The sequence below is a fragment of the Heterocephalus glaber genome, unplaced genomic scaffold (genome assembly GCF_053883595.1).
Source record: "Heterocephalus glaber isolate CG9 unplaced genomic scaffold, H.glaber_assembly_v1.0 deba00000071, whole genome shotgun sequence".
NCBI lineage: Eukaryota > Metazoa > Chordata > Mammalia > Rodentia > Bathyergidae > Heterocephalus > Heterocephalus glaber.
In genome coordinates this window covers 3,273,513-3,300,528 of record NW_028258137.1, presented here as the reverse complement: position 1 = coordinate 3,300,528, position 27,016 = coordinate 3,273,513, and the positions used below count along the sequence as shown (strand labels likewise).

At 53.7% G+C, this 27,016-nt stretch overlaps 1 protein-coding gene across 12 annotated transcripts in view; it reads left to right on the top strand.

Moving 5' to 3' along the window:
• Positions 1–1,721: 1,721 nt before the first annotated feature.
• The window catches only part of Wfdc1 (WAP four-disulfide core domain 1), a 30,828-nt gene continuing 5,533 nt past the window's right edge, over positions 1,722–27,016 (top strand). For 2 of the 12 annotated variants that reach the window (XR_015447543.1, XR_015447542.1), the window contains exons 1-8: positions 3,629–3,785; positions 3,958–4,125; positions 13,471–13,660; positions 15,577–15,660; positions 16,269–16,409; positions 20,380–20,449; positions 21,206–24,919; positions 25,004–25,062. Coding sequence is in view for 10 of the 12 variants with exons in the window: in XM_087201572.1 (XP_087057698.1) it covers positions 3,985–4,125; positions 13,471–13,660; positions 15,577–15,660; positions 16,269–16,409; positions 20,380–20,449; positions 21,206–21,275 (696 nt within the window). In the remaining 2 variants the exon portion in view is untranslated. Of the gene's footprint in view, positions 2,020–2,406; positions 2,540–3,470; positions 3,786–3,957; positions 4,126–13,470; positions 13,661–15,576; positions 15,661–16,268; positions 16,410–16,541; positions 18,732–20,379; positions 20,450–21,205; positions 24,945–25,003; positions 25,063–27,016 lie in introns of those variants that run through there. The other 10 variants (XM_087201543.1, XM_087201401.1, XM_087201572.1 and 7 more) reach the window with 9 other exon arrangements.

Genomic DNA, 27,016 nt, shown 5'->3' with positions numbered 1-27,016 from the left:
TACTTCAGTATGAAGTATAAATTAATACCATCTTTGCACAACTGAGAGCTATGTCCACTGTCTCCTTAGGGTGAGTTCCTAAGTACTTGAATTCTTTATATGTTTATTGATTTATTTATTTTGGTTTTGTGAGACAGGATCTTGTTATATGGTTCAGGCTGGCCTTGAACTCACTAAGTTGTCCAGGCTAGCCTTGAACTCTCTGAGATCCTTCTGCCTCAGCCTCCTGAGTGCTGGGATTGTAAGCATGCAGCACCACATCCATTTTTAAAAAGTAGTTTTAAAGGCACCATTTTCCTCTTTTCCTTAAAGGAGAGGAACCCTTGGCAGGAAGCCCTGCCCAGCAATCTGACCCCAGCAGGCCCTCAGAGCAGGGGGGTAAAGGCCTGGGTGGCTGTGAGGCTTTCCCGGGGCTCACCCGCCCTCGGATCCGCAGGAAGTTGCCCTAATGGGCTGCGCAGGACAGTCTGCTAAGACCGGGTCAGGTTCAGGCTGCCAGAGCTCAAATAAACTGGAAGGGTGTCCACAGCTTGGAGCACGAAGTCCTGAGGCTTGGCAGGAAACAGGAGGGTGCGGCCAAGCCTCTGATGGGCCCCAGGCTGGCCTGGCTGTCAGGCTGACTCTGCCTCATGCCTGATCAAAGGGGAGCAAGCGCTCCTTCCCAGGAGAGAGGGCTGTTCTGTGTTTATTTCTCCTCTCTGGGCTTTTCCTTCCCACAGGACCTGCAGGCCACAGTTTCCCTGAAGGGTGACCCTCTGTGTTGTGAAGACTTTCATTTGATAAGTTATTGTTGCAAGGAATTAACCGCCAGGTCACAGCCCCGACCGAATACCACTGCTGAACTGGTATCTCAACCAGAGAGCATTTATTGAGCACCAATGTGTACCTGGCCCTGGTGGTGTGGATGGAGGACAGCGCTTTGGAGCTCAGACCCTCCAGGGCCCTGGGGGAACGACCCTAACTTTTGCACATCAGGGATAGCCCCTTTTAGGGTCCTGGTGGGTAAGTGCATTCTGCACACAGCCTTGCAGACCCACACCCCAGGAGGAGGGCGCTTCTTCCTGCCACTTCCACAAAGGCCTAAGTTCCCACCTGAGAACAGCGAAGCACACAGAGGGTAGGTGACTTGCCCGAGGTCACACAGCCAGGAGGTCTTGCAGCGAGGACTGGGCCCAGGCAAACTGGCTCCCGAGTCTGGATCCTGACACTACCTACAAGTACCGTGTGGCCCTTAGCTCAGGCTTGCCCCCCGTCTCACCCTCTGTCCCGGCTAATACGGAGACCAGGAAGGCTAGGTTGGTTCCCCACGGAAACTGATAGGAGAGACACGTACTTTAAAGATTTTCTTTATTTTTTCCTTTTCCAAATCCTAATAAGCATGAATCATGCTGACTACCAGAAAAACCACACAATTTGTTAATTCTTTTAAAACTCTGAATTGAAGCCCAGATGTGGAAGTGGGAACAAGGAAGCGGTGACCGTGGAGGTCAAGGTTGACCTTGAGGGGTGGCTGGGTGACGGCCTTGCCACACAGGGCTAAGTATCGGTGACGGAAGCCAGAGTCACAGACCAGCGCTGCTCGGGAAGGACACGACACGAGCTACATGTGTAACCGTCCTTTCTCTAGTAGCCAAATCAGACAGGAAAAGGAAACAGGAACAGTCCATGTAATGATACCTTTTATTGAGCCCAACATATTTGAAACATTAGCAGTACTGAGAGTGTAATCCGTATAAAAAGTCCTAGGAAATAGGAATTTTCCTAAGTCTTTAAAATGCAGGGCAAATTTTCTGCTGAGGGAAGATCTGAATTTGGACCTGTCGCATCTCACGTGTCACTGGTCCCTGTGACAAGGTTCTGCTGCTGAGAGGGATGATGCTGGCATGGAGGGTCCCCCAGCCCACGGAGACTGAGTGACAAATGCCTTGTGGCTGTGCGTAAGGCACTGGGGATGAAGGGATGGACAGAAGCACATCTTGGAGATAGGGCTCCTAGTGTGGGGCCGACAGTGACGGGCAGGTGAGTACAGAGCAGTGTCTGTCCCGTGTGTTCCGAGGCTTGAAGCCAGCAGACCCCAAGTACTGCAGTCTAGTCCTGGGGTCAGGGAAACCAGACCTAGAAAGCGCATCCATGAAGACGGGAGATGTGACGGGTGCAGATGTGGGGTGGGGACCGGCCAGGACAAAGGCCAGGTCTGGGTGGATAGAGCTCAGGCTGGAATGTCCTCCGCCCAGTGGAGAGGGTCCCTGCACCCACAGCAATGGGGCCACCCACGGACAGAGAGGCAGGAAATGGGCCAGGAGCAGAGTGTTACGTTCCAGGAGGCGGAGGCAGGGATTCGAGCAGGAAGAGGGAAGGAGCAGGAAGCCTGTGGGAGGTGTAGCTGTCCCAGGAGAACTGGGCAGGTGGCTCCGACAGCAGGGGGAGCATAAGGAGGCTGGGGAGCGCAACTCAAGATGATGCTAAGCATGGACCTCTTCATCCTCCTGTACCACGGCAGCCTGGGGGACAGCTTCTGGTTCCATACCCTGCCTTGTAGGTGAGGAAACTGAGGCACAATAGGGGCCTTGTCAGCAGTGGGCCCTGCTCCCCAGCCTCTGGGAACCTTCTGACTTCTCTGTGGGTAGCAGCCTTGGTGGGATTGGGGTGGTGCACAGGGACTATGGGCTGATCAGAGAGTAGGGTGCTCGGAGCAGGGCCCATAGGTCTCAGCACGCGATTTCAGGACAAAGGAATGGAGGAATGTTGTAGAGCCCAGGCTAAGGCCGCCACCAGAGTGGGACCAGGGGAAGGTGGGTGAGACAAGCCTGGAACACAGTGCTGGAGCTCTCTGCTCCTTGGAGCCCTTCTCAGTTCTGTAGTGAAGCCCACCCAAGTTCGGGGTTGCTCCAGCACCTACGGTCACTGCTGAGGGTCCTGGCTGCGCTCTGCCTGGACATCAGAGATGGCGCCTGTCTCCAGGCCATTGTGAGACCTTCCTGCATTAAAACGGGGCCCACCTCTCAGACTACGCACGGTTGCTGCCATCGCTATTCACCCAAAGGCCAGGAAGAGTGGGTGGTGCCAGCTGGGATGTAAGGTGGGCTGGTGGGAGAAAGAAGCCCTTTGTGGGGCCTCCCTCTGTGCAGGTCCAGCTCCTGGAAGCCCACCTGGGATGCTGAGCTCCATTGCTCTGAGATCCCGGGCCCTGCCGCCTTTCCTCTTTGCACCTCAGTGACAAGATGAGCCAGGGCTCCAACCTGCACTCTGCACTGCTGCATGACCTCAGGCAGGAAGCACACCTGTTTCCACATCCGGAAAATGGGTGTCACGTCAGTCCCTGCTCAGCTGGGCATGAGAACAGCCCACAGAGTGTGCTTATGAGATTCTAAGTGTGGATGTCTCCCCTCACACACTGACCCTGTATGGCACTCTTGGGACAGATGTGACCAGCTGTGCTTTGCATGCACAGTGTCACAGGAACTGCACAGAGTCCTACTGGGGTCTTGCTGAGACTGACCCAATCCCCACGTCAGAGAGCAGGAGCCCAGGGTCTCCCTGAGGCCACCCGCCCAGCAGCTGGTCCCTTGGCAGCTGTCGTGGGCAGACAGTTTGTGGCCCAGCCCTAACTTGGCCCAGGCAGCTCAAGTCCCACCCACCCTGGGCGGCCCCAGGCTGCAGCTGGTGCACCTCAGAGGAGAAGCCATCCCGGTCCAGCAGGAACAGCTCATTAGCAAGAGTGCAGAGTGGCAGTGCCACTGCCTGCACTTGGACAGGCAAGCCCTGCTGGAGCTACAGCTGCCCTGGTAGGTCAGACTGGGGCCAGAGGTTAGAGGGGAGCCTAAAAATAACCTGGCAGGCCCAATGCCATCTAGGGGTGCACGTGACACTCCTGGACGCAGGAGCCAGGGGGTCCTAGGGAGGGAAACTTCTGTTCCCCTCCAGGCCCCACCCCATACCCAGTCTCTCTTTTCCCAGTGTCTGCAAGGTCTCTGGCTGGAGGAAATGCCTTTCGTCAGCCGCAGGATGGGCAGCTCCGGAAGGAAGGTCCTCTGGGCTCTCTGTCTCCTGCAGCTCCTGGGAGCCAGCTCTGCCAAGAACATCTGGAAGCGTGCACTGCCCAAGAGGCTGCTGGAGAGGTTCCAAGTAAGTGCCCAGGAGCCGTGGGCGGCCTCTTGGGGGGGGGCAGCAAGAGCAGGAGCCCTGGTGCTGGGTTCTCCTGCAGGCGTCCCCTCTGAGTGCAAGAGGCATGTGGGTGTTGGACAGATAGACTCCTGTCCTCCCAGCCCTGGCCTGCAAGTAGGGAGCAAAGGCACCTCACTCTGGGTGTGCAGGAAGGATCGTGCCTGGCTTGGGACTTGCTGCCAACACATACTTTCTCCTGGAAATCAGCACCTGTGAAGGGGTCCACGGACCTGAAACTCTTCCATCTCCGCTATCCACAAGCTGATGTACGTGAAACAGAGCTACACATTTATATGATTTATACATTCAGTAAACTTCAGGCAGCAGCTCTGGGGAGGCATTGTGGGGCCCCTGAAGGTGACTCCCACCCTGGAGGGTAGGGCAGGCAGTCTGGGGACAGATGATGACAGAGCCAAGGAAGGGCCCAAGTAGCGGGCTGGGTGTGAGGGTATGAGGCTCTACTTCCCCGGCTGTGTGACTTTGGGCACAGTGGTGAGGTCTCCGAGCCCTCAAAATCTCATCCAAAGCCCTCCATCGGCAGAGGGGCTTTTGTTTCAGGGATGAGTCTCTTGGGCAGAGTGGGGCTGGTTAATTCCCTGAGTGCAGTTAGTGCCAGAAGAAGCACCAGCCTGCGTTCCCCTGGGGGACCCTCTGGGGGACTCTTAGGGGACCCTAGGGAAGGGTCAGTCTACTGGAATCTCCAATCCTTTCTCCTCCCTGAGCCTCAGGGTCCTCGTCTGTAGTGTGACATAGGAGTACCTGCTTCACAGGGCTCAGAGACAAGATCACAGAGCCATTAGCTCAGTGCCTAGCCCAGAACTGCACTCTCTACGTGTGCTATGTGCAGTATGCACATGTGGCTATATATGCATACACAAATATGCCTGTATATATACAGGTATGCGTATAGCAGAAGCAAAGACTTATGAGGCCAAATTGAACGGAATCGGAGTGTTCGTGAATGGCTTGACAGCCTTTCCGGGCAGCCGGACTTTTTTGGCTTTTCTTTCCTGGCATTTGATGAAATGATGAACAATCCTTTAGGAGCACTTACTATGTCCCAGGCCAAGTGTTTGCCATGCTTAACTCTTGGGATCCTCTCGGCCAATACACTGGGTGGGGCCCACTGTAGCCACCGTGCTAGCCCAGGACCAGTGCCCTGATGGTCCTGCTGTCACGACTGTGGGTCTCTTGTCTCCTAAGTGTTATCCAGGATAGCAGAAATGGTTGTTCAGTTTGTACCCTGCCCGGAAGTGTTTGTCCCACTAGCAGCTGTGGGGGGCTGCAGAGCCAGGGGCAGGGGGCACCTCTTTGCACTACATCCTGCTAGCCTGGACCCTCTGCAATTTGTCTGCTTGGGGCACCGGGTTGGTGATGAGCACAAAGGAGTCAGACGTGGCAATAAAACTTGTGCTCCTCAGTTACTCCAAGCTGGCTCTCCTTTCCCCTGTTACTTCTATGTGCTTTCTTTACTCATTTGTCTAGTAGTGCTGGGATGGACCCCAGGGCCTCACATGCTAGGCCAGTGCTCTTCTGCAGAGCTGCACCCCAGCCCTCCGTGAGCTGTCCAGGGCCTTCCAGGGCATTCCTTTCATTTTTGCTGAGTAGCAAGAGTGCACAAGGCAGATAGCATGAGTGTGAAGTCCCTGCACCTCCACCTCTTGCTCCTGCCACCTGAGGCTTCCTCGGCCCGGTGCTCCACCCGACCTTCCTGGGACAGCCTCCAGCCTTGTCCTGCCTGCACTCGGTTCCTAGCCTGAGATCTGTGGTTTGGGTGAGATTGTGTCCCCCCGAAACGCATGTCCAAGCCCTAAACCTGGTGTCTAGGAGTGGGATCGGATTTGGAAATAAGGTCATGGCAGACATCATGAGTTAAGCTGAGATCTTGCTGTGTCAAGGCAAGTGCTTGATCCTGCAGGACTGGTGTCCTTAATAAAGAGAATCATGGTAGTCAAGGTGGCCCTGACTGGTAGACATTTCTCAGAGGAGGAAACTGGGCCCAGAACACCTGCTCCTCTACCATTTGGGCCAGGTGACAAAGCTGTCACTCTACTGGAGTCCTGGGAGCTCTCTGTGCCCCTGGAAAGATGGGAGACCACATGTCCCCTGCTGCAGGAAACCATCATCAGACCACTGAGACACCCCTGTTTGGAGGAGCAGTGCCCAGCAGACCCAGGGGATGGGTGCCCCTGGTCAAGGCTCTGGCAGAGTCCTGGGTTCACCCAGGTGCTGGAAGGGAAGGTCGAAGCCTGCAGGAGTGAAACACAGGATCCCTGCAATCCCAGTCTATCTCAGACCTGGCCCACATGGAACCAATGAAAAGGAAATGAACACTGAGGCTCTAGGGTGAGCTTGGACAGACCACCGTCTTCTGTCTGGGCCTGGGCTTCCATTCCTGAGACTCTAGTATGGCCTGGGAGTGAGAAGAATCCAGGCCCTGTGTTCCAGGGAGTGTCTTATTTTTAGAACTTTGACATCCAAATTCCAGAGGAAGAGAAAGTAATGCTTAGAGAAAAATTGGCTTTTTTCCTCTACCAAGCAAACCAGTCCTAGGGTACATTTTTATTAGGCCATCCATTAAGTTGCTGCTAGAACATTCCAAAAAGGGGTAAAGCTTTTACACACGAAACAAAAAGGGTGGTGAGTGCTAAGGGAGGGATGTACAGGCTGGATTCTTTTTCCCTAAATGGAAATGGTATAACACATTTTTTTCTGATTATTAAAATAACGATGTTTACTGTAAAAAAAAATTCAGACAGCACAGAAAGTTACAAGTAAGTTAAAATGATCTAATTTCTTCCTGCAAGACATAAACTCTGTGGAGCTCATTGGGGGCGGGGAGGTGGTTAGAAAGCAGTTATATACAGCAGCCCTTTGGTTTCTTACAGGCGTTTCAGTCATAGCATTTAAAAACTTCTTTACTGAGATGAAATGCGCATGATGTAAATTACTCATTTAAAGCGAGCATTTCAGTGGCACTTAGTACATTTTCACTGTTGTGTTACCATTACTCTCCTATTTGCAAAATACTTCTGTCACCCCAAAAGGAAAACATGTAGCCATTAAGCAGTTGACCCCCAATCTCCTGCTCCTCCAGTCCCTAGCAACCACCATCGGCTTCCTGTCTCCATGGACTTGCATGTACTGGGCATTACACATATGGGAATTACACACTGTGGACTTGCGCCTGGCTTACGCGGTTTTACACCTTGCATTTGCACATAGTACTGTGTGGTATGTCCATGCCCTTTCCCCAAAGCCTGCAGGATGTCTCCGTGCTCAGATGTGACATTATTTATTCACACAGACTCCTCTGGCTAGAAAGCCAGCTCCTTTGCTTTAGTTGAACCCAGACTTGAACGTGTGAGTTGCTACCCACTGACAGCCCGGAACTGGCATTTCCTTTTCCTGCTTCCTGAGGATATCTGCAGCAGGATGACTTTGCAAACCCACTGAGAGCTCCAAAGATACCTCCCCAGGAGTGAAAAGATAGTCGTCAGCTGGAAAACCTGAGGGAATTCTTTTTATCCAGGTCAGCCATGCAGAACTGGAAAGTTCTTCTTTGAGGTTTATCCCGTTTCTGTTCAGTAGTTGTGTTGAACTCAACTTGCTATCCAGTCCCTTAGTAGGAATGAAAGGGCGGAAAGCCAAGGTTGCTCTGTGATTCTGGTGAGGGATGCTCTCAGTCTTGGGCAAGCTGCCTCATTCCACAGAGAGGTTTCATGGGCCATTACTTTATTTTCAGCAGAATGACTGTGCGCTTAGAGAGGAGGGTGGGCTGGTGCTGCAGAGCAGGACCAGGGTACATTTTTGCAGAATGTGTACAAGGTTGAGGGCAGCAGTTCCCTGGCTCTGCCCGGAGCAGGAGCTACTCCACCGGAGTTGGAAGGAGTGGACCCAGGTGGACGAAGCAGGCAAGGTTGGGTAGCACTTGCAAGTCCTGGCTCCCAGTGTTGGAAGGCTCCAGAGTCTTGCCCCTGCCACCCGAGAACTGTGCCAGCTCAGGCAGTGCCTTAAATATTCCTGTGCCTCGGTTTTCCCAACAGTAAAGTGGGTTAGGAAGAGCGGCCTGAGAGGGCCACAGTGAGGACTGTTGCACAAAGTAAAATCTTAACCAGTGCCGCCTCTGCCTCCATCATGAACCACACAGTCAGGGTCTAAGCCTGGCCTATCCCTGCACTGTGACCATGTGGCTCAGTTTCCTCACCATGCAATGAGGACATCAGTCAGAGCCTGTGCTCAACCACTTAGAAAGAGGCCTGGCAAACTGCCAGCAGTTGTTCCCCATCGCCATTATCATGGTCATCATCACAATCTTCCTTCTGCCACGATGAATACTTGCGGAGTACACAGGTGAGACCCAAATCAAGTCCCTGTCCCTAAGAGGGCACAGCACAGTGGAGAAACACAATTAATCAGTGAGTGTGCAAATACACACACGCCCAAAGGTGCCAGGGCCGGAAGCTGCGTGAGGTGGGGCAGAGAGAGTGATACGGAAAAGTTTCAGATAACTTAATAGATTGAATATTCACCAAGTTGTAGAAGCAAAATAAATAATGTGTTCTTTTAAGATTTGCTTTTCCTGTAACTCCTTGTTTAAGGTGAGGATTATCTGACTCTAACCAGTAACTTCATTAACCTAACAAAGTTACCGTGCCAGGGTGAATTTACAATGTATATGGCCTATCTTGTGTCTGTGACTTGTAAATAGGAACTGGAATTGTATTTACATATCAAAGACCACTAGGGCTGAGATAATGGCAGAAAGAGGATATAAAAAGGGAAATGCTGAACAAAGGGGGCACAGATATTGACCAGACTGCTTTCTGGCGTTCCCCTCCGCTCACGAGAAGAAATTTTATTATTTTATCTGAATTCTGTGTCCCTGTGTATTTCTCTCCGAGATTTCCGTAACAAGAGGACACACCTGTGTCACAGAGGCCAGGAGCCCTGCATGACCGGCTGGAGCTGGGACCGGGCTTGTGGTGCTCGGGGAAGCCAGGCAGCACGGTGGAGAGAGAATGAGTGTAGCGGCCGGACCGTGGGCCAAGGACGTCAGCCCCCAGGTGGGCGGGAAGGGGTTGGAGCCTGAGCTCTTTACCTCCTTCTGTAAAAGGCCTTCTCTGGAACCTGAGAAACATCCTTGTTCAGAGACCTCCCTGAGCATCGCCTTGCACGACACAAAACCTTCTGCAAAATGTCCACCCCCTCCCTCCCAAACCCCTCTACTCAGTCAGCTCTTTATCCCCCACCGCCAGCTGTTGTTTTGCTGCCACACGATAAGTTGTTACTCAGCAGATTTGATGTCCAAGATGCTTATCTCTTTTGTTCTGTCCACATTCTGAGAAACGGCATTTGAATTTCTGTCGGAGAACAGTGGGCCATTGACACTGGATCTCCCCACAGACCCTGAAGCTGGGCTGCCACTATCACTTCTCTGGATGCCCGGCAGTGGGGGTGGGGATGTGGGCCTTGTTTCTATCCTGGGCACCATCCATTCCCCCGATGAGGCCTGATACCAAACAAGTGAGGCAGAAAAATGAGCCGCCCCCTCTGAGGATGCCCTGCATGTTCTGAGTCAGCCTGCAGAGAGGGCTGGGGCCCCTGTTACTTTGGATCAGGATGAAAACCGCTGAGGCCCCAACACGGATCCAATTTAGTTAATGCTATAGAAAATGACAGAAAGCTAATGATGTGGGATTATGGCCCTGCTAGCAGCTTGAAATTTACAGGTGATGGTACAGGAATGCTGGAGGCAGAAGAAAGGGGAGCTGTAGAGACCAGTGTGGGTTAGAGACCCATGCCTGGGACTCCCCTGGTCTTCAAAGGAGCCCCTAGTCTCCCTAGCCCTTCTTTTCCTTATCTACCAAACATCAACAGGGCCTCACCAGGTTGCTGAGTTGCCTGGGCTGGGCTTGAGCTTGTGATCTTTTGGATCCTCGGGTCACGTGGCTCTCTGGTTACTGTTTCAGTGAACTGCCAGACTGCTCCCGGCTGCGGCTGCACCAGGTCGCATTCCCACTGGCACCGTATGTGCTCCAGTCCTCTGTCTGCGTCCTCAGCAGCACTTGCTGTTTTCCATTACGGCCATGGGGCTGGGGGGTGTGGGGGGGTGATGAGATGATCTCTCACTGTGGTTGTTATTTGCATTTCCCTCTTGACTAATGATGTTGAGCATTTTCCCCCCATGCAATTCTTGGCTGTCTGAGTAGCTTTTCCAGGGAGATTTCTATTCAGAGCCTTGGACCTCTTTTAATTGAGCTGTCTTCTCATTCCTGAACTGCAAGGGTTCTCACTATGGTCTAGATGCCAGTCATGATCCGATTAGGATTGTGAAGTGGGGAGATAACAAGAGACCTGGGAAGAATAAACCATGAGCCCGGGTGTGGTCCTGTTTTCTAAGGTTTGGGTGTCATTTTCCTAACCTAACAAGAGGCACCCAACAGTAATCTAAACAATCAGTTTCAGTAAAACATGGTGTGTGTGAGAAAATACTGGGAATGACCAGGACCCTGTGGGAGGTGAGAAGATTTCCTAGGGGAGCATGTGCCCACGAGGGCAGGGAGTGTGGAAAGTGTTCGGGCAGAGAGGTAGACAGACTGGACAGGCAGCCAAGGCAAGGGCCGAGCCAAGAGCGGGAGTCGGGGTGACTCAGTGAACGACACCCTGACGAGATGGCCAAGGCCAGGGCCCCGGAGCCTCCACAAACAAAGGCCTCATTGGATCAGCAGGATTTTCTTTCCCAGAAATAAGATATTCATACTTCCCTATAAAGAATGCCTTGGTCTGTTTAAGGTTACAATTAATGATGTTTATAAAAGTACTCCTGCTACATACCCCGAGTTCCTATAGGCCCATTTCTAAGTCAAACTTTTCTGCTTATAACCCCATAGGTCAGTCTCAACTTGGCCAGGATTAAGTCATTTGTGTGTCTAAAACTCCTCGACGTAAGAGTCCCTCGGGCAACTCCTTTCGGTCCCCCAACCCAGGTTCATTTACCTGGGGGCTGTTTGCTTTTGCTTTGCAATAAATGCTGGTTTCTGCTTTTGCTCTATAATAAAATACTTTTGCTCGTCCTCTTATGACTCTCTACCTTGTAAATCTTTCAGGGTTGAGAATAGAACCCACCAGCCAGACGGTAACAGAAAGAACATTTTCCTGCCCTCTGTCAGTTGTCTTCAGACTTTCTCAGTGCTGTGCTTTGAAGGATGAATGTCTTCAATTTTGATGAGATCCAACTGATCACCTTCTCTTTTGCTGCTTGTGCTTTGGGGGTCATTTATAAGAACCACTGCCCAACCCAAAGCCATGAAGCTTCACTCCTGCATTTGCTCCTAAGAGGTGTGTAAGTTCAGCTCTAACCAGCAGGTCTCAGCTGCATTTTGCGTTGTGTTCTGTGTGTGGAGCTTGTAGAGGTGCAAAAGCATCATTGCACGCAGATACTCAGACATCTCAGCACTATTGGTGGAAAGACTCTTCTTCGCTCAGTGAACTCTCCCAGCTCCTGCTCAGAAAAGGCAGCATGGGTTGTGGAGCCACTAGAACTGGATTCAGACCCAGCTTCACCTCTCAAAGGCTCTGGGACTGTGTGATCCACTTCCCCTCTAATCCTTGGGCAAAATTAGGGCCATGAGACGCAGGGATGAGGTGGTTGGAGGTTGGTGGTTATTTTCCCTTTTGTGTGTGGACATTCACTTATTTTTGCTCCCGAATCTGCTATTCATTCTCATTACGGGAAAATGGAAAATACCAAAAATGTATATATCTCACTTTTCTACGCACTATTTTGTCATGCCTTTTCCTCCCTGTCAATTTTTTTTCATACATACTTCTAGTATTTTTAAAGTTTTTAATTGTCTTCTTCGTGTCCATGGTAAAAAAATGTTGAATGAATGCAAAAGAGCGTAGAATGAAGAGCAATCTCTCTCCGCTTCAAAACTTAATTCTCCCAGAGGCGATCTTCCATACTGGTTTCTTGTGTTTTCTTTCAAAAATGTCCCCGGAGCACACAAATGCATGCAGTACATATCACATACGTGCATACGTGTTTTAAAAATATAGCTAAATCATAGCAAAAAGAAGTCTCTACCTTGATTTTCCTCCTGTACCACCACACCCTGCTCACCTTTCATGTGCAGCTCACTGAGTCTGATTTCTTGCTTTACGAACACTCGCAGGGCAGTGTCAATGGCTGCATGCCAGCGGGCTGGTGCTCTTTATCAACTAGTGCAGAACCAGGAGGTGGGATTCGGAAACATGTATATGCTGGGGAAGAACTTGAGGAGTAAACAGTTGTTACAGCTGAAGCCAAGAGGGGGCAAGTTTTTAATGGGTTAACCTACTCTGTATCTAATTTGAGTGAGTGTGTGTGTGTGTGTGTGTGTGTGTGTGTGTGTGTGTGTGTGGCTGTGAGGCTGTGTAATGACCTTCCTGTCATGCACCCCATTTTCAAATCTAGCAAGACAGTATTACTGGCATGGGCAGGCCTGGGGTTCGGGGGTACCCAGGGTGGGCTGCCTGGAGTGACTTGAATTCCCTAGCCTCCCTTTTAAAGTCCTTATTCTAACTGGATTTCCTATGTGTGAGCTGCATCTCATTGTTTAACATTTCATTAAACAATATTGCAAAGCGCATAGACCCTAAGGGTCCCGCTCCATGAACTCGCACAAAGCAAACACACCCTAACCCAGGTTCAGGTGGAAGACAGAGTGGACTCCCAGCCCTGCCCAGCAGTAGCCTCACCCTGACTTCTCGGCCCGACCTTGGGGCCTGGCTTCCAACCACGGCGCGGATACAGGTGCAAGCAGTGTTCCCTGGGGCTCGGGCTTTCCCAAGCAGTATGTTTGTGAGGTCTGTCCAGGTTGTTTGTGGAATTACTCATTGTCCCATGTGGTTTGTGTTCTCAAAGCTCTAGGGAAATATATGGATTATAGGAAACCTGGATGTGCGTATAGAAATACACATGTGTTTATATGAGTGTGTATACACGTGCACACCTAGTCGTGTGGATGCACATATACACAAGATCTAGAGACACACATCTCCTGGGGCAGCCTCAGAGCACAAACATCCCCAGCAAACACCCTGAGGCCGCCCTGCTGTCATCCCGCTGTGGGGGCCTTGCAGTGGGCTCAGGGTGGGACTGCCACACAGAAGCATGGCACCTGTGACCCCAGCTGCCCCTACCAACCTGGTTCTGCCAGAATCAGTTTTCCACCAAGGAAACCCAGGCTGAGAGAGGGCCTGCAACCTACCCAGGACCCACAGCCTGGCCTGGGCACTGCTGACTGTCTCCTGGCCCTGCAGGTGGAAGAGGTGAGTGCCCCTGGCCACCGGCAGCCTCTCGCTGACCGCTGCCCACCGCCCCCAAGGACCCTGCCCCCCGCCGCCTGCCAGGCTGTGCGCTGCCAGGCCGACTCCGAGTGCCCGAGACACCGGTGCTGCTGCTACAACGGGTGTGCCTACACCTGCCTGGAGGCCGTACTACCTCCACCAGGTAGGCAGGGATGGGGAAAGGGGACCCGGATGTTGCTTGTACTGGGCATTGGGAAAGGTAAGGACTTGAACCCAGCCTCACTGCCCCACCCCAGGCAATGGCAGCAGCTCTTTGGGCTCTGTCCACTGCACTTACAGAACACCTGCTGTGTACCGGGCTCTGAGGACAGGGTAGGGTGAGATTCCTCCCTAAAAGAATCCAGATTTGGGCATCTCTGTAAATCAGCCAGCCAGCCACAGTCCCTGGGCCCCAATGGCCTGGTCCTTTAGCATCCTGGACCCCACCAGGCCCTCTGGCAGGTGAGGCCTGGCCCTGGGGCTGTGCAAGAAAGGGTGCCCCCTAGGGGGCCGGGCAGAGGTCCAGTCCTTGTAGGCGGTCACCTCCTGCAGTGTCCTCCTGCCAGAGTGGAAATGGCAGTGCAGCTCAGGGAAGAGCTGTCAGGACGGAGCACTCAGCCCCCAGACTAAGGGCAACCGCCCAGGGGTGTGCGGGACCAGACCCCCATCTCTGAGGAGCAGCCTGGGGTGACCTGGTGGGAGAGGTCCCTTGTGGAGGAAAGTTTGGGAGTGGAGGAGCTGGGAGGGGGCTAGGGGAACAGGTACCCCCTTCCATGGTGGGAGTAGGGCCCCTGATGAGCAGGAGTGGCAGCAAAGCTTCCTGGGCCCTCAGCTCCGCTCCTGGCTTTCTGGGTGGCATTGTCAGCTGCGATACGGACGGTGGCTCCAGCCCCTCCCCCCAGGGCAAGGGCGTGTGGAAGACGGGAATGACTGCACTGTTTCCCTGAAGTGAGGTCACAGCCAAGGGAAGGGACCCGGCACACTCGACCTCCTTGCCTTCATAAAAGCATGAAATGCTGAGCCGGGGATTTAGCTCATTGGTGCCACCGCCTGCCTCGAAAGCGCAAGGTCCCGAGCTCGATCGCCCATACAAAAAAAAAAAAGGCATGAAATGCTGCCCCCTGCTGGTGAAGGGCATTACAGGCGCTCCTGCTGAGTGGACCAATAGGAAGAGCACCTCTTCCTGCGGAAGGCCACCAGGCACAGGGTTAGAGCCTCACTTGCTGCCTGTACAGCTGTACTCGGCATTCCCAATAGCTTCCTGTGCATGGTCTCATCTTAGGCTCTCCCAGCTCCATGGACTGGAAATGGTTTTCTTTATAGCTGAAGACACTGAAGCTCAGAGAAGCTGGGTCATTTGCCCAATGTCACACAGGAGGCATCATGGCAGTTTTAGTCCAGTCACCCGGCTGTGCAGAAGGGCCCACTGCCTTAGGTCCACTGCCTTAGTGGAGTGATACGGGGCCTCGTTCAGGGTTCCTGACCAAACACCCTCCCTGGGTCACCCACAGGGCTCATTTCCTGTCCTTGTTCAGACCTTTGCCCAGGGGCTGTTTTCTCGGGGCTTTCCCTCTGGGAACAGCAATACCTTCTGTGGCCAGGCCTTCCCCTCGTTCCCCACTTCACCCTTCCTGCACCGAAACTGCAGAACTGCACTGGCTGTGTCCCGCCTAAAGTCAGCCCCACGGGCGGAGTCCTGTCAGCGATGTCCGGGCATCGAAAACCATCTCGGGGCCCCTCAGAGCTTCTCAGTGAATACTGCACAAGCGAGTCCATCTGATCAGTCGCTGGCAGCGGGCAGATGGCTGCACCACTCACTAGTGGTAATGGCAGCCATGACAGCATCCAGAACAAGATGTCTCAGCCTGGGTAGTGTGGACAGTGGACGTGGGATATTCTAGTTGAGGGGCACTGTCCCATGTGCTGTAAGGTGTCTAGCAATGTCCTGGCCTCTGTCCACTGAGGGTGTGCTGGGAGCCATTGTGGTTTCTCCAGGGAGCCTCTGGGGTTGCACAGTGGAGCCCCCCACCCCGGGTTGTGCAGGTGTGGCCTCCTCCATCTGACTGTGTAATGCATTAGTTCTAGACTGGCTGGTACAGCCGAAGCCTCGGTGGCTGGGAGGCAACCGCTGGCTGCTGGACGGCCCCGAGGAGGTGCTGCAAGGTGAGGGACCTGTGAGGAGCTGACCCCACATCTGGCCAGGAGACCAGAAGCACCAGACTGTCTGTCCCCACTCGGGGTCCAGCCTCCTCAGCCCTCCTGATCCCCACCCAGCACCGAAGGTGGCAGCTGCCATCGCCCCCGGGAGCCCATAGCCTGGCACAGAAACAGGGCTTGATCTCCCTGACCACAGCACCCCCTTGGGGGGCAGAATGGGCAGTAAGGGGCTGGGGGTGTTTCCAGACCCTGAAAATCCTAAGGGTTTATTTCTTCTCCCTGTGGTGGACTCCTGGGTTAGGGGGTGGATAGCAGTTTCCACAGGAAGGACCTGCAGGCCGGGCCCAGTGGGGCAGGTGAAGTGTGCATATGTCTGTGCATGTACAGCTGTGTCTGGGACTTCACACGCATCTCTGTGTGTGATTGTCTGAGTGGCTGTGGCAGCACACTCATGTCTGTGTGCAGGAAAACTATGGCTGTATGTGCGAGTGTGTGTGTGTCCAGGTGTGCCTGTGCTGTGGGAGGGAGGCTCAGCAGGTGAGAGGTGCCTCTCTGTGAGTCACGGGGTCCAAGCCCGGCTCTGCCCTTGAGCCTGGCACATGTCCTTCCCACAGCAGAGGCCTGCAGCACCACTGAGGATGGCGCAGAGCCGCTGCTCTGTCCCTCAGGCTATGAGTGCCACATCCTGATCGCCGGGAACATGGCCGAGGGCATCCCCAACCGCGGGCAGTGTGTCAAGCAGCGCCAGCAAGCAGGTGAGTGTGGGTGCCCTGGGCCTGCTCCTGGCCCCGCTGTCCCTGCCCCAGGAAATGTCCCCAGCACCCCGAGGCTGGCCCAGAGCTCCTCCACCCCTCACTGCCAGAGTCTCTTTCCTGTCTTGCAACCAGGCACAGACGTGAACTCAAGCCAGCAGACTGACTGCATCCCAGCTCCAGGTTCCTAGCTGAGTGACCCTGGAGTCAGATTCCACATCTGCCCCAGCCTCAGCTCCCTCACCTGTACAATGGGGCCATATCATGCTGTTATGTGATTGATTGAAATCTCAGGTGCAAAGCCCACAGAGAGAACGAGGAAATGAGAGGAGGTCAGCAACAATCATAGGCGGTCAGGGCTGTTGTAAGGCCTGTAAGATGGGAGTAAGACAGGCTGGCTCAAAGTTGTTCTCGAGGGTGCCGATCAGTGCAAAAGGAGCCACTTCCAGGATGGAGCTAAGGAAGAGAGCAGACAAATGATGGCCATATCATCAGGGAGGCCAGCAGCTGCTTACCCCCTCGCCAGTGCCCTCTCTGAGTTTCACTGCATCCTGCAAAAGAGAAATGTAGCCAGGCGCGATGGCACAGGCCTTTAATCCCAGCAGGGGCTGTCACGTCAGTAATGGTTGGCAGCTATGGCTGAGCCCAACAGCCCTTAATGCCCAGCAAGTCCCTTGTGCTTCCTCCCTCTCCGTCTCCCCCATGCTGTATAAACCTCCCTATTTATATTTGGACCTTCTGAGAGTAAGTAGCAGACCTGGGGGGCCCCAAGGACAAGTCTCCTCTGCCAGGCTTCCCGGGTCTGTGGCATGTGAGCGCTCCGGTGTGGCCAGAGTGGGCACTGGGGGACTCTTGTCCCCTTTGGGAGGAAGGTGGACGTCAGCCCGTCTGCATCAGGGAGTGGGTGGGGCATTGGTGCCTTTTCTGCATGGGTTCAAGGTTGCTGGGACACTGGGATGAGGCACAGGAGGAATTAAGGGGGTTCATGCACCCTTGGGCAGGAGGGAGTTTGCGTGACACAAGGGACACAGTCACTTTTGGAACTTGGTTATGTCTGGCCTGAGGCAGTATCTAGCGTGCACACACCTCTGTCCCCTGTGGCATCGCTGGGAGCAGGAATGTTTCAGAGCTCCCAGCCTGGGACAGGCACCCAGTCATTTACTTTGGAAAAGCCTTGCCACCATTGCTGCTCAGCTGTCCACTGATGATGGGGTCAGCTGCACAGGCATCACCACCTCGAACAGTAATGTCCCCGCTGGTCCCAGAAACCCTGGTCATCTGTATGTGGCCACAAAACAAGAGAGAAGATATCAGCTACGGAAGAAGTGTGACTTATCAGCATCACAGCAGAGAAGTGCCGGCCACCAAGAGGGGACACAGCTCAGTGCTGGGGAGATGACCACGTAGATGCCACCGCACCCTGGCCACCCGCTCCCCAAGTCTCCTCTGCTGCCGTGGGGTGGGGCTGAGGGAAGAGATGGGATCAGGGACAAACAGCAGCAGGAACTGTGCGACAGGAAACATGAAATTGCCAGCAGTTGACCACATCTCGCCTATGAAAGGGACAGTTTTATACAGTTCCTCCTAATATGTGCATATCTATGTCCTAAAGGAGAAAATTTAGAATCCTTGTGATGCCTTTAAGAGGTACAGATTTCAGCCCTTTTAGGGGTGAGAAGCTGAGGCCCGGACAGGGTGTGCAGTGCGTGAAGATTCACACTCCAGTCCCTCTGTCCTTGGCAGTAAGGACACCCGAGTCTCTCTGAACAGACTCAAGGCACCATTTGCTCCCTGCATGAGCATATTTTGCAGTGACATTTGCTGAAGAGTGTGCTAAATTCATCCTTTAGGAAAGTAGGTCCCAAACGTCTTGGTCTCAGGGCCCTTTACCCTCAAAACAATGCTGAGCCCTCTGTATAGTTTTCCCCTGTGAGGGTTACGGCTACGGAGATTTACCATATTAGAAACTAACGCCAAGACTTACAGTAACAGCATAAACTCATTAAATGTTAAATAGAAGTAATATTTGTCTTTAATCGTATTTTACAAAACCAAAGATGGCATCGTATTACATTTTTGTGCAATTCCTTTAGTCCACGAATGAAGAGAGTCCCACTCTCTACTGTGTCAGCCCAGCTGTGACATCATTGATCACGTAGCCCCGGGAAAATCCCACTGTGCACCACGGGAAAAGGAGTGTGAAAGATGTCAATCATTCCCTAGCATTGTTTTGGAAAAGTTTGGCCCCGTCAAGTCTGAAAGGACTTTCTCTCCTCACTGTGTTGCAGATGGGCAATTCCTACGACACAAGTTTTATAAAGAATGCCCAGGTGAGAGAAGAAGCCCTTCTTTCTTTGCAGAGGGCATGAAAAAGAACAGTGTGCATTTCATTTCTTAGGTGAAGAGGAAGAAAAAAATAAAACCCCAGAGCTGAGACATAGAGGAAAATGGGAGCTAAGAGTGAGAAGTAGAGCAGAAGCCCTATCGTCGCTTCCCGGCCTTTGGCTGAGGCCAAGTGTGGAGTAGAAGCCCTATCGTCTCATAGCAGGCAGGACAGGCATGCGCCAGGAGGTCCCACATTGCAAACATGGCCTCATGCTGGATCTCAGAACCCGCCCCTGGACATCCTCATGTCCTTCCTGCCTTCATTAGGGAACCAGAAATGATGGCTAGCACCATGCTTCCTTCATCCAGTTAATCATTCATCCTATTGGTTATCCACACATTCATCCATCCACACATTCATCCATCCGTGCATTTACCTATCTAGCCATCCATATACCACTTATCCACTCATGCGTCATCTAATCATCTATCCATGTATCTATGCATGCATGTATTCATCTCTTAGTTACTTTTCTCATTACTGAGACAAAATAACTGACACCTAAAGTTAAAGGAGAAAAAGTTTATTTTGGCTCACAGTTTGTAGAAGTTTCAGTCCATGGTCAGCTGGATCCAAGGCCAGGTGGCATGGCGGAGAGGTATTGCAGAGGAGAAACTGATCATGGCAGGCAGAAGTCAGCAAAGCAGCAAAGCAGCAAAGCAGCAAGCAGCAACAACAGCCTCTCTCTGTCCCTCATATTCTATCCAGGCTATGTGGCCTTAGGGTGGGTAGCAGTCACACCCACTGTGGGCCTTCTCATTATCCACATCCAGAACTCTGCCAAACCAGTCAGTGGACTAATTTAGTAATCACACACTCTAGATCCAGCCACCTCCCAAAACTCCCACCTGACAGCATGAGGCTTTGGGGGGACATCTAGACACTAGCCATAACAGCATCCATCCATCCATTCTCCACCCTTTTTTCTATCCAGGCTTCCATCTGTCCCACATGTCCTTGTCCAGAATTTATAGGGCCAGGGATACAGCTCAGCAGCACAGTGCCTGCCTGGCAAGTACAAGGTCCTGAGTTCAATTCCCAGTACCAAAAAAAAAGAATTTACAGCATGAGTTTACCAAGCATTGCTGGTCATTCTGTGCTGGAGGTCAAGCCTATGTACATAGACATGAAACACCCAGCACCTGCCCCCAGCCAACTAAGACCAGCTAGGAAATTCAGGCACTACTGACTCCTAGGTGGTTATTTAAGAGGTCCTGATGTCACATCCTGGGTACCAGAGGGACAGCGTGGGCCCTGCTGTCCAGGAAGGCTTCCTAAGGAGGGGACCTGAAAGCTCAGCCCAAGGAAAGGGAATGGAGGGCAGGCGGGCATGGTGAGAAGCCTCTGGCTGGGAGCAGTGTGGCCATCCTTGCAGCTGGCATGTGACAAGGAAGGGGCATGGCCGTAGGTGAGGCCAGCATGCAGCTGGGCCCTGCTGAGGCGAGGGCCTGCAGAGGGGACTGACGGACGCATCCTGGGGTAGGGGGCCCCAGGCCTAGCTCAACAGGCCTCACTCGTGCCTCCCCTGGCAGGTGTCTGAGCTGGGCTAGACACACCTGCCCTGACGGCGTCTTGCTCTTGTTGCAGATGGTGACTCCAAGTATGGGGCAGATCCGGGAAGGAACAACAGGGGCCCTTCCAATGGGGCATCAGGCAGGTAAGGGGGGCGCTGGCAGGGGTGGACGTGGGCAGTCGGGGTCCTAGGAGCTTTCGTCACCCGTCAGCAGCAGGAGGGAGAGAGGAGCGTTTTCCTGGCAGGCAGAATCTTGTAGCTTCCCAGGGACCAGAGAACTCCACTGCCACTGCATCCCTGTGCCCCCAGGGACCTAAGCCCGAGGCCACACTAGGGGCTGACTCTCCGTTCCAGGCCTCAGCATTTGCATCTCCGATGTCCCTAAGTCTTCTCTGTCTCCCCCACTTCTGCCAAACGGTGCCATCAGGGGCCACTGGCAGGTCCCAGGTCCCAGGCACCCTGCTCCTAGGCAGCAGTTTCTGGGTGTCTACTTTGTCCCAGGCATTGTTTGAGGGGAAGGCGGTGAAGGAATCTGGCTAAGTCCCTTCCTGGCAGATCATGGAGCGACAGACTGTCACAAGTGTCCAGGAGGAAGTGCTAGGCGATGAGGGGCAGAACTCCATGGGGGGCAGGGAAGGTCCTGTGAGGAGGTGACACGGAGCCAAGGACTGAGGACGAGAAGGTGCTGCCAGGGAAGATGGGCTGGGGATCGGCGCCCGGGCAGAGGGAGCGGGAGGAGCAGAGGTCTCGAGGGGGACAAGCTGAGCTCTGGGGAACTGAAGGGAGGCCCCACAGGGCCATGAGGTCACAGACGTGCAGGAGGCTAACCCCAGGAGCCAGGCAGGTGCAGGCTCTGGCCGCGGGTGTGAGTGAGCCACAGCAGGGGCTGTGTGTGCACAGGGCCACGAGGTCACAGCATCCAGGTCTCCACCTGTCACCTGTCACCCGAGACCCCACCCAGGCGGTGTGAAAGCCTGGGCTCCAGGGGCACAGGAAAGCCTGCAGACGCACGCAGCCCCGGGGACTGGGAAGGGAAGCAGCACCTGTCAGCTTCCAGAGTACCAGTGTGGGCCCTCCAGGCAGATCCCCAGCGGTGGGATGGACACCAGCAAGTCTCTTCCTGGAGGCCTGAGCTGTCCCTGGCTGGTATCGGCCCCCACCGGGCCTGTGAGCTTTCACCAGGGAGCTCTGGCTGAGGAGGAGCAGCCGGAGCCCTCCAGTCCCAGCGGAGAGCGTGGTGGGGGTGGGCTTTGGGGCAGCCAGGCCTGGCTTTTGGGTCCTGTTCCCTCGCTGTGTGACCTGAAGAAAGTGACTCTCAGCCTCAGTTTCCTTGTCTACAGAGTGGGAATGAGGGTGAGGGATGGGTCGGGAACTGAGCCAGAGAATACTTGAGATTTTTCAGGAGCTGAATATGGTGGTACACACCAGGAGGCCGAGGCAGGATTGCAGGTTCAAACCCAGCCTGGGCAATTTAGCAGTTTAGCAGCAAGACCCTGTCTTTAAAATGTAAAGGCTGGGAATGTAGCTCAGTGACAATTCAGTCCCAGGTCCACCCCCATCCCCACCCCCAGTAAACAAAAGCAGCAAAGAATGAGTTTCTCTGGGAGTCAAGAATTTAATCCTCACAAAAGCTGGCATTTTCCTGTTGCTTCTGGCCAGGCCATGGACGTAGCAGATGCGACAAACTTGTGACCAACTCCACCTCCTGCCCCATGGCAGCTCATATTCCTGCCTCCCTTGCTTGCTTTCCAGCCCATGACCCTGTTTCTGCATCGGAGTTCAGCATCTTGGCGTATTTTGCACATTACTTCCGGGTCTGCTCTGGGAGGCAGTGCCTGTTCCAGATGTTCTCAGAATACATTTGCCCATCATTGAATGGCATTGAGCTTACATGTGTGAGTCACAGTTTTAACCACTCGATGGCCTTAAACTGCATGTGCTGAAGCCTAAACGTAAGCCAGGGATGAGGTTGGGGGCTCATGACACAATGAGGCTTGGTCTCCGGCATTTCTATCTTGGTCCCTGATTGATGCTGGGGGCGGAGGCCGATGGGTACTGTCAGGATCAGTGTTGACTCAGCTCTGCTCTTGGAGCCCTGGACATGTGGGCCACAAGCCTCCCCAGTGTAGCTTGGGCCTCTCTGCAAGAGACCACAGGAGGGGCTGCTGGACGCCACTTATTAGGAAGAGTCCTGGGGAAAGAGGCAGGGAAGGGAAGTGGGAGAGGATGAAGGGACAGTCAGGCGAGGGTGAGGAGCCCCGGGTGTCCGTGGGCGGCTGTGGAGCAGCTCTGGGGCGCTGGAGGCAGGCCGATCCCATGGGCCAGCTTTGGGGCACGAAGCCTGGGTGGCCACACAGAAGGCCCAGGCTTGGTTCAGTGATCTGCTGTCAATGTGGCAAAACTCAGGAATCCTGGTACAAGGGATTCAATTGTCCACCTTGCATTGATGTGGGTCGCCCGGACTCAGCCACTTTGGGGTTAGGCAAGGGAGCCAGAATATTTACAACAGAGATAAAGGTGCCCAGGAGCTGGCAGGTGCCCTGCCTACCAAGGACAATGCCATCCTACCAAGGAGGACGACCCAAAGGGACTGAGCCAAGCCCGGGGTGTCTGTTACAGGATCCAAGTCTGAATACTCTCAACAAAACCCTACACACATAAGGCCGGTGATTTCACTCAGTGGTTCCACCCCCTGCCTCACACGCGCAAGGACCCGAGTTTGATCCCTGGTACCAAAAAAAAAAAGAAAAACAAAAACCATACACACATAGGACCGAGGGGGTTAGCTCAGTGGCACCACTGCCTGCCTCATAAGCACAAGGTCCTGAGTTGAATCCGCAGTACAAAAAACAAAACAAAACAAAAAACAAAAATGCACACACATACTCAGAGGCTCTGGGTTGGTTGAATTCAACCAGTGACCTGTCCCCTCAAACCAGCCCAGGCACTGGGGCTAATCTGGCAGAACGCGACATTTTACACCTCAAAATGGGCTACTTCCAGACACCTGTCTCCGTATTTTAAAACAAGCACCTGTCCGGGGTCCCCAGTTCCTCCCACCCACCCGCCATACGATGTGTCCACCTGTCCCCTAGAGATGAACGGAGTCCCAGGTGAGAGCGTTGGACAGCCAGGGTGGGGGAGACTCGAAGATCTTGCACTGCACTCCGGGCCCGGGAGGGAGGCTGCGGGGCAGCCGCCTTCTCTGTCGTCCCCAGCCCTGAGCAGGGGCCCTTCAAGCCCCCTCCATGCCATCTCTGCGAACTTGCCAGTCCTCGGCCTCCCTGCAGAACACCTGCAGGATGGGAAGGTGGGAGAGGCCCTGAGCCTCCTGCCACAGGGATCCAGTGGGGAAGAGGACAGAGAGGGGCCAAGGACTCCCAGCCCCCTCAGCGGTCACTGACTGCCCCTTCCCCGGGCAACCGTGGTGGGAAGACGGCGGCTCCCGGTTCTAGACTGAGAAGGGACGGAGGGAGGGCTGGCGGGACCATCACGCTCCCACGCGGGCTTCCAGCGCACCAGCAAAGCAGGTGCCGGATCGCGGACCGCCGTACCGGAAGTGCCACCGCGCCCTCCGGAAGTGACGCCGCGCCCCGCCGCCCCGCCCCGCGAGCGTTGTTTCCTCCGCGCGCTGGCAAGCTCTGGTGTCCGGCTTGGCGTCCTGCCTCGCGCCACTGGCAGGGACAAGAAGTAGCACTGCGGCGGTCCCCGGATGGAGAAGGTGGCAAGGCGCTCGCGGAAGGAGGAGATGGCCTGGGCGCGACAGAGAGGAAGTCGGAGTCCGACAGGTTACGCAGAGTCACGCAGCCCTGACGTCGTGTGGAGTGGAGTCTGACCAGATGTCCCCAGCCTGCAGTTCGGGGGCACATTCCTCCGCCTGCTCTCTTCCTGCCACTCATGTCTCCGTTCCTTATCTGTCAGATAACGGGATCGGATTTTCGTGGGCAGGCCTGGGTGCCAAGAGGTGGTTGGAGGGGAGGTGAAGCCAGATGGGCTTGTCTAACCGGAAGGCCCTTCGGGAGCCCGGGGGTCTGTCACGAGATCACCCTGAGGAGTGCTTGCATCGGCACCGGCACCGGCACACAGACTGCCTTTCAACTCAAGTGCTGAACCCTTTTTCCGTGTGTCAGGTTCTATGCATTTCAGACTCAGCAGAGCAAGTTAGGATTTGCAGACGTGACCGGAGCTCATTCTGCTCAGATTGACACAGAGGGAGAGCTGAGCGGGCTTTTGCCTCCGTGACAGGTTTAAGACTCTCACCCGGGGCTGCTTGTGTGTCCCTAGGAAGACCTGGAAGCCCTCTGAAGGACCCTAGTTAGCAAGACAGACTCCGTATAGCTGCTGAACGACACACCTGCCTGCCCTTTAGATGAACTCAAAAGGAGGAAGCTTAGAAACCTCCTCCTCTTAGAGAGTCTCTTAGAAACAACAGTTAATCAACTATTGTTTTACAAATGTTCTAACCACAGGACGTTCCGCTTCTGTACCTTTTGCTTGCTTTGCTAGTTCTATCCCATAGTGGGGCCTTGAAACTGCGGGCCTCAAAGGTGTATAAAATATGTTAATCTCTCCCCAGTCGGGGCTCCAGTCCGATGCTCGCCTCGGTCCCGGCAGGTAATAAACTCCTGTGTGGATTTAATATCGGTCTCTGGTTGGTTCTTTCTCACTGGGTGCAACACCCTTATTGCCCATTTCCAGACACTGGATGCTAGAAAGGGGAAGATCACAGAGACGCCCTGCTCCCCGCCGTCTGCACGGTAAGCAAGCTGACTTCTTTGTCCTGCGATTCTGACCATTTCCTTTCCCCTTCTCAATTGGAAAGCTGCTTTCTTTCCATCAGCACCATGTTTTCCTAAATGACCCAGCCCTGGGGACATTTTGTCCACTGACACCTGCTGTGTGGTCCCTTGCCTCTAAGAGCTGGGCTATGGCTGTCAGCTCTGCTGTCCTGCAGTGCAAGGAGATGTGGTTTCCAAGCAGGCTACTCCCCTTGGGGATTTTGTTTATTTGTTTTTTTGGTTTCATGAGACACAATCTTGAATTGTAGTTCAGGCTGGCCTTGAACTCACTATGTTGCTAGGCTGGCTGAGACTCTCAGTGATGTTCCTGCCTCAGCCTCCCAAGTGCTGGGATTACAGGTGTGTGCCACCATGGCCACATGCTGCTCCCTTGGGATCTGCTTGGCTGTAAAGCTCTCTAGTCAGCAGCAACTTGTGGACAGAAGTGTGCCTCAGCAAGCTTTGCTTTTGTTCTCAAGGTGTTTTAAAAGTGCACATTGGGCAGGGGATTTGGCTCAGTGGTTTTGCCAATCCCTGGTACCAAAAAAAAAAAAAAGTGCATATCAGAGGAAAACTGAAAGTCACCATAGCATTGTGCTGTGTTCACTCCTAAAGCTTTTATATTCTCAGGTGAAGCCGGGCATGGTGGCACACACCTGTAATCCCAGTACTCAGGAGCTTGAGGCTGGAGGATCAGCAAGAGTTGGAGACCAGTCTGGGTTACACAGGGAGTTGCAGGCCAGCTTGAGATACAGAGCAAGATGCTGTCTTCAAAAAACAGGGCTGAGGATTCAGATCGGGGCACTGCCCCTGTCTTGCCAGCCCAAGGTCCTGAGTTTGATCCTAGGTATCCAAAAAAAATACTGTGTCTTGTGACACACAGCTGTAATCCCAGCACTCTGAGATGCTCAGGTACCAGGATCACAAGTTTGAGCCCTGCCTGGGCAACTTAGCAAGACCCTGTTGCAAAATAAAAAGAGAAGGAGCTGTGGTGTAGCTCCTGTGAAGGCCCTGGGTTCCATCCCCAGTACATGCGTTACACACAGACATACATCAATTTGTGTGTGAGCCACTTTCAGTGAATGTATGAGTTATGGAAAATATCCCAAGGTCTTAAAGGATATCAAACACCTGTGGAACACACAAAGGGAACATGCTTTGGTCTCCACGTGGCTTCTTCCCCAGCTTCTGGGTTCTAATTATTAACTAATTTGGGTCAGGCTCTTGTAACTCTTCTGTTTGCTTTGCACGCTGAGTGCTGCACACTAGGAACCTGGGAAAGGCCCAGTGCCCTCATAAACAGGTATGGTGCCATTCAGGGTAGGGAATAGCGTAAGCTTTACCGGCATCTGGGCCGGATTTGTGTAGCTGTGGAATCGTTTGCTTCGTTTCCTTCAGAATAAAGTTAAGCTTCTAGGCCGCATCTCTCAGTGCTGCTGTCACAGCCTGTGATGCAGGCCTTCAGGGAGGCCTCCCTATTGTGCTCCCTTTGCGTCAGTGAGGTGCAGGTGACAGTGCGGATCCCTCTGACCCCATGGGTGGGCTTTAGGCGTCACCTGCGCCCAGCTATGGGAGGCACGCAGTGATGAGCCCCGGAGCAGAATGTGTGAGGTTGGAGCAGCCCCAGGGTGGGAGGCCTTTCTCATCTTCCTTTAATGAATTCTGCTGGGAACTGGGTTTCGTTTTTCCCTGTAGTTGGCGTGTTATAATTGGGTGAAACATGATTTGCGCATGGCAGGTGGACATTTGTGTCGGACTTGTTGAAGCAAACCTGAGATCCTAAGGCTTCACGTATGCACCAGCACTCCTGAGGAAAGCCGCTGAGTGTGGAGTGTTGTTAGTTTTTGGTGATGTGTCAGAACCTTTTCCAAAGGTTCATTGCTTCAAAAGTCAGGTTTAGTGTCGGGCTGCGGTTCAATATGTGGGTGGCTCC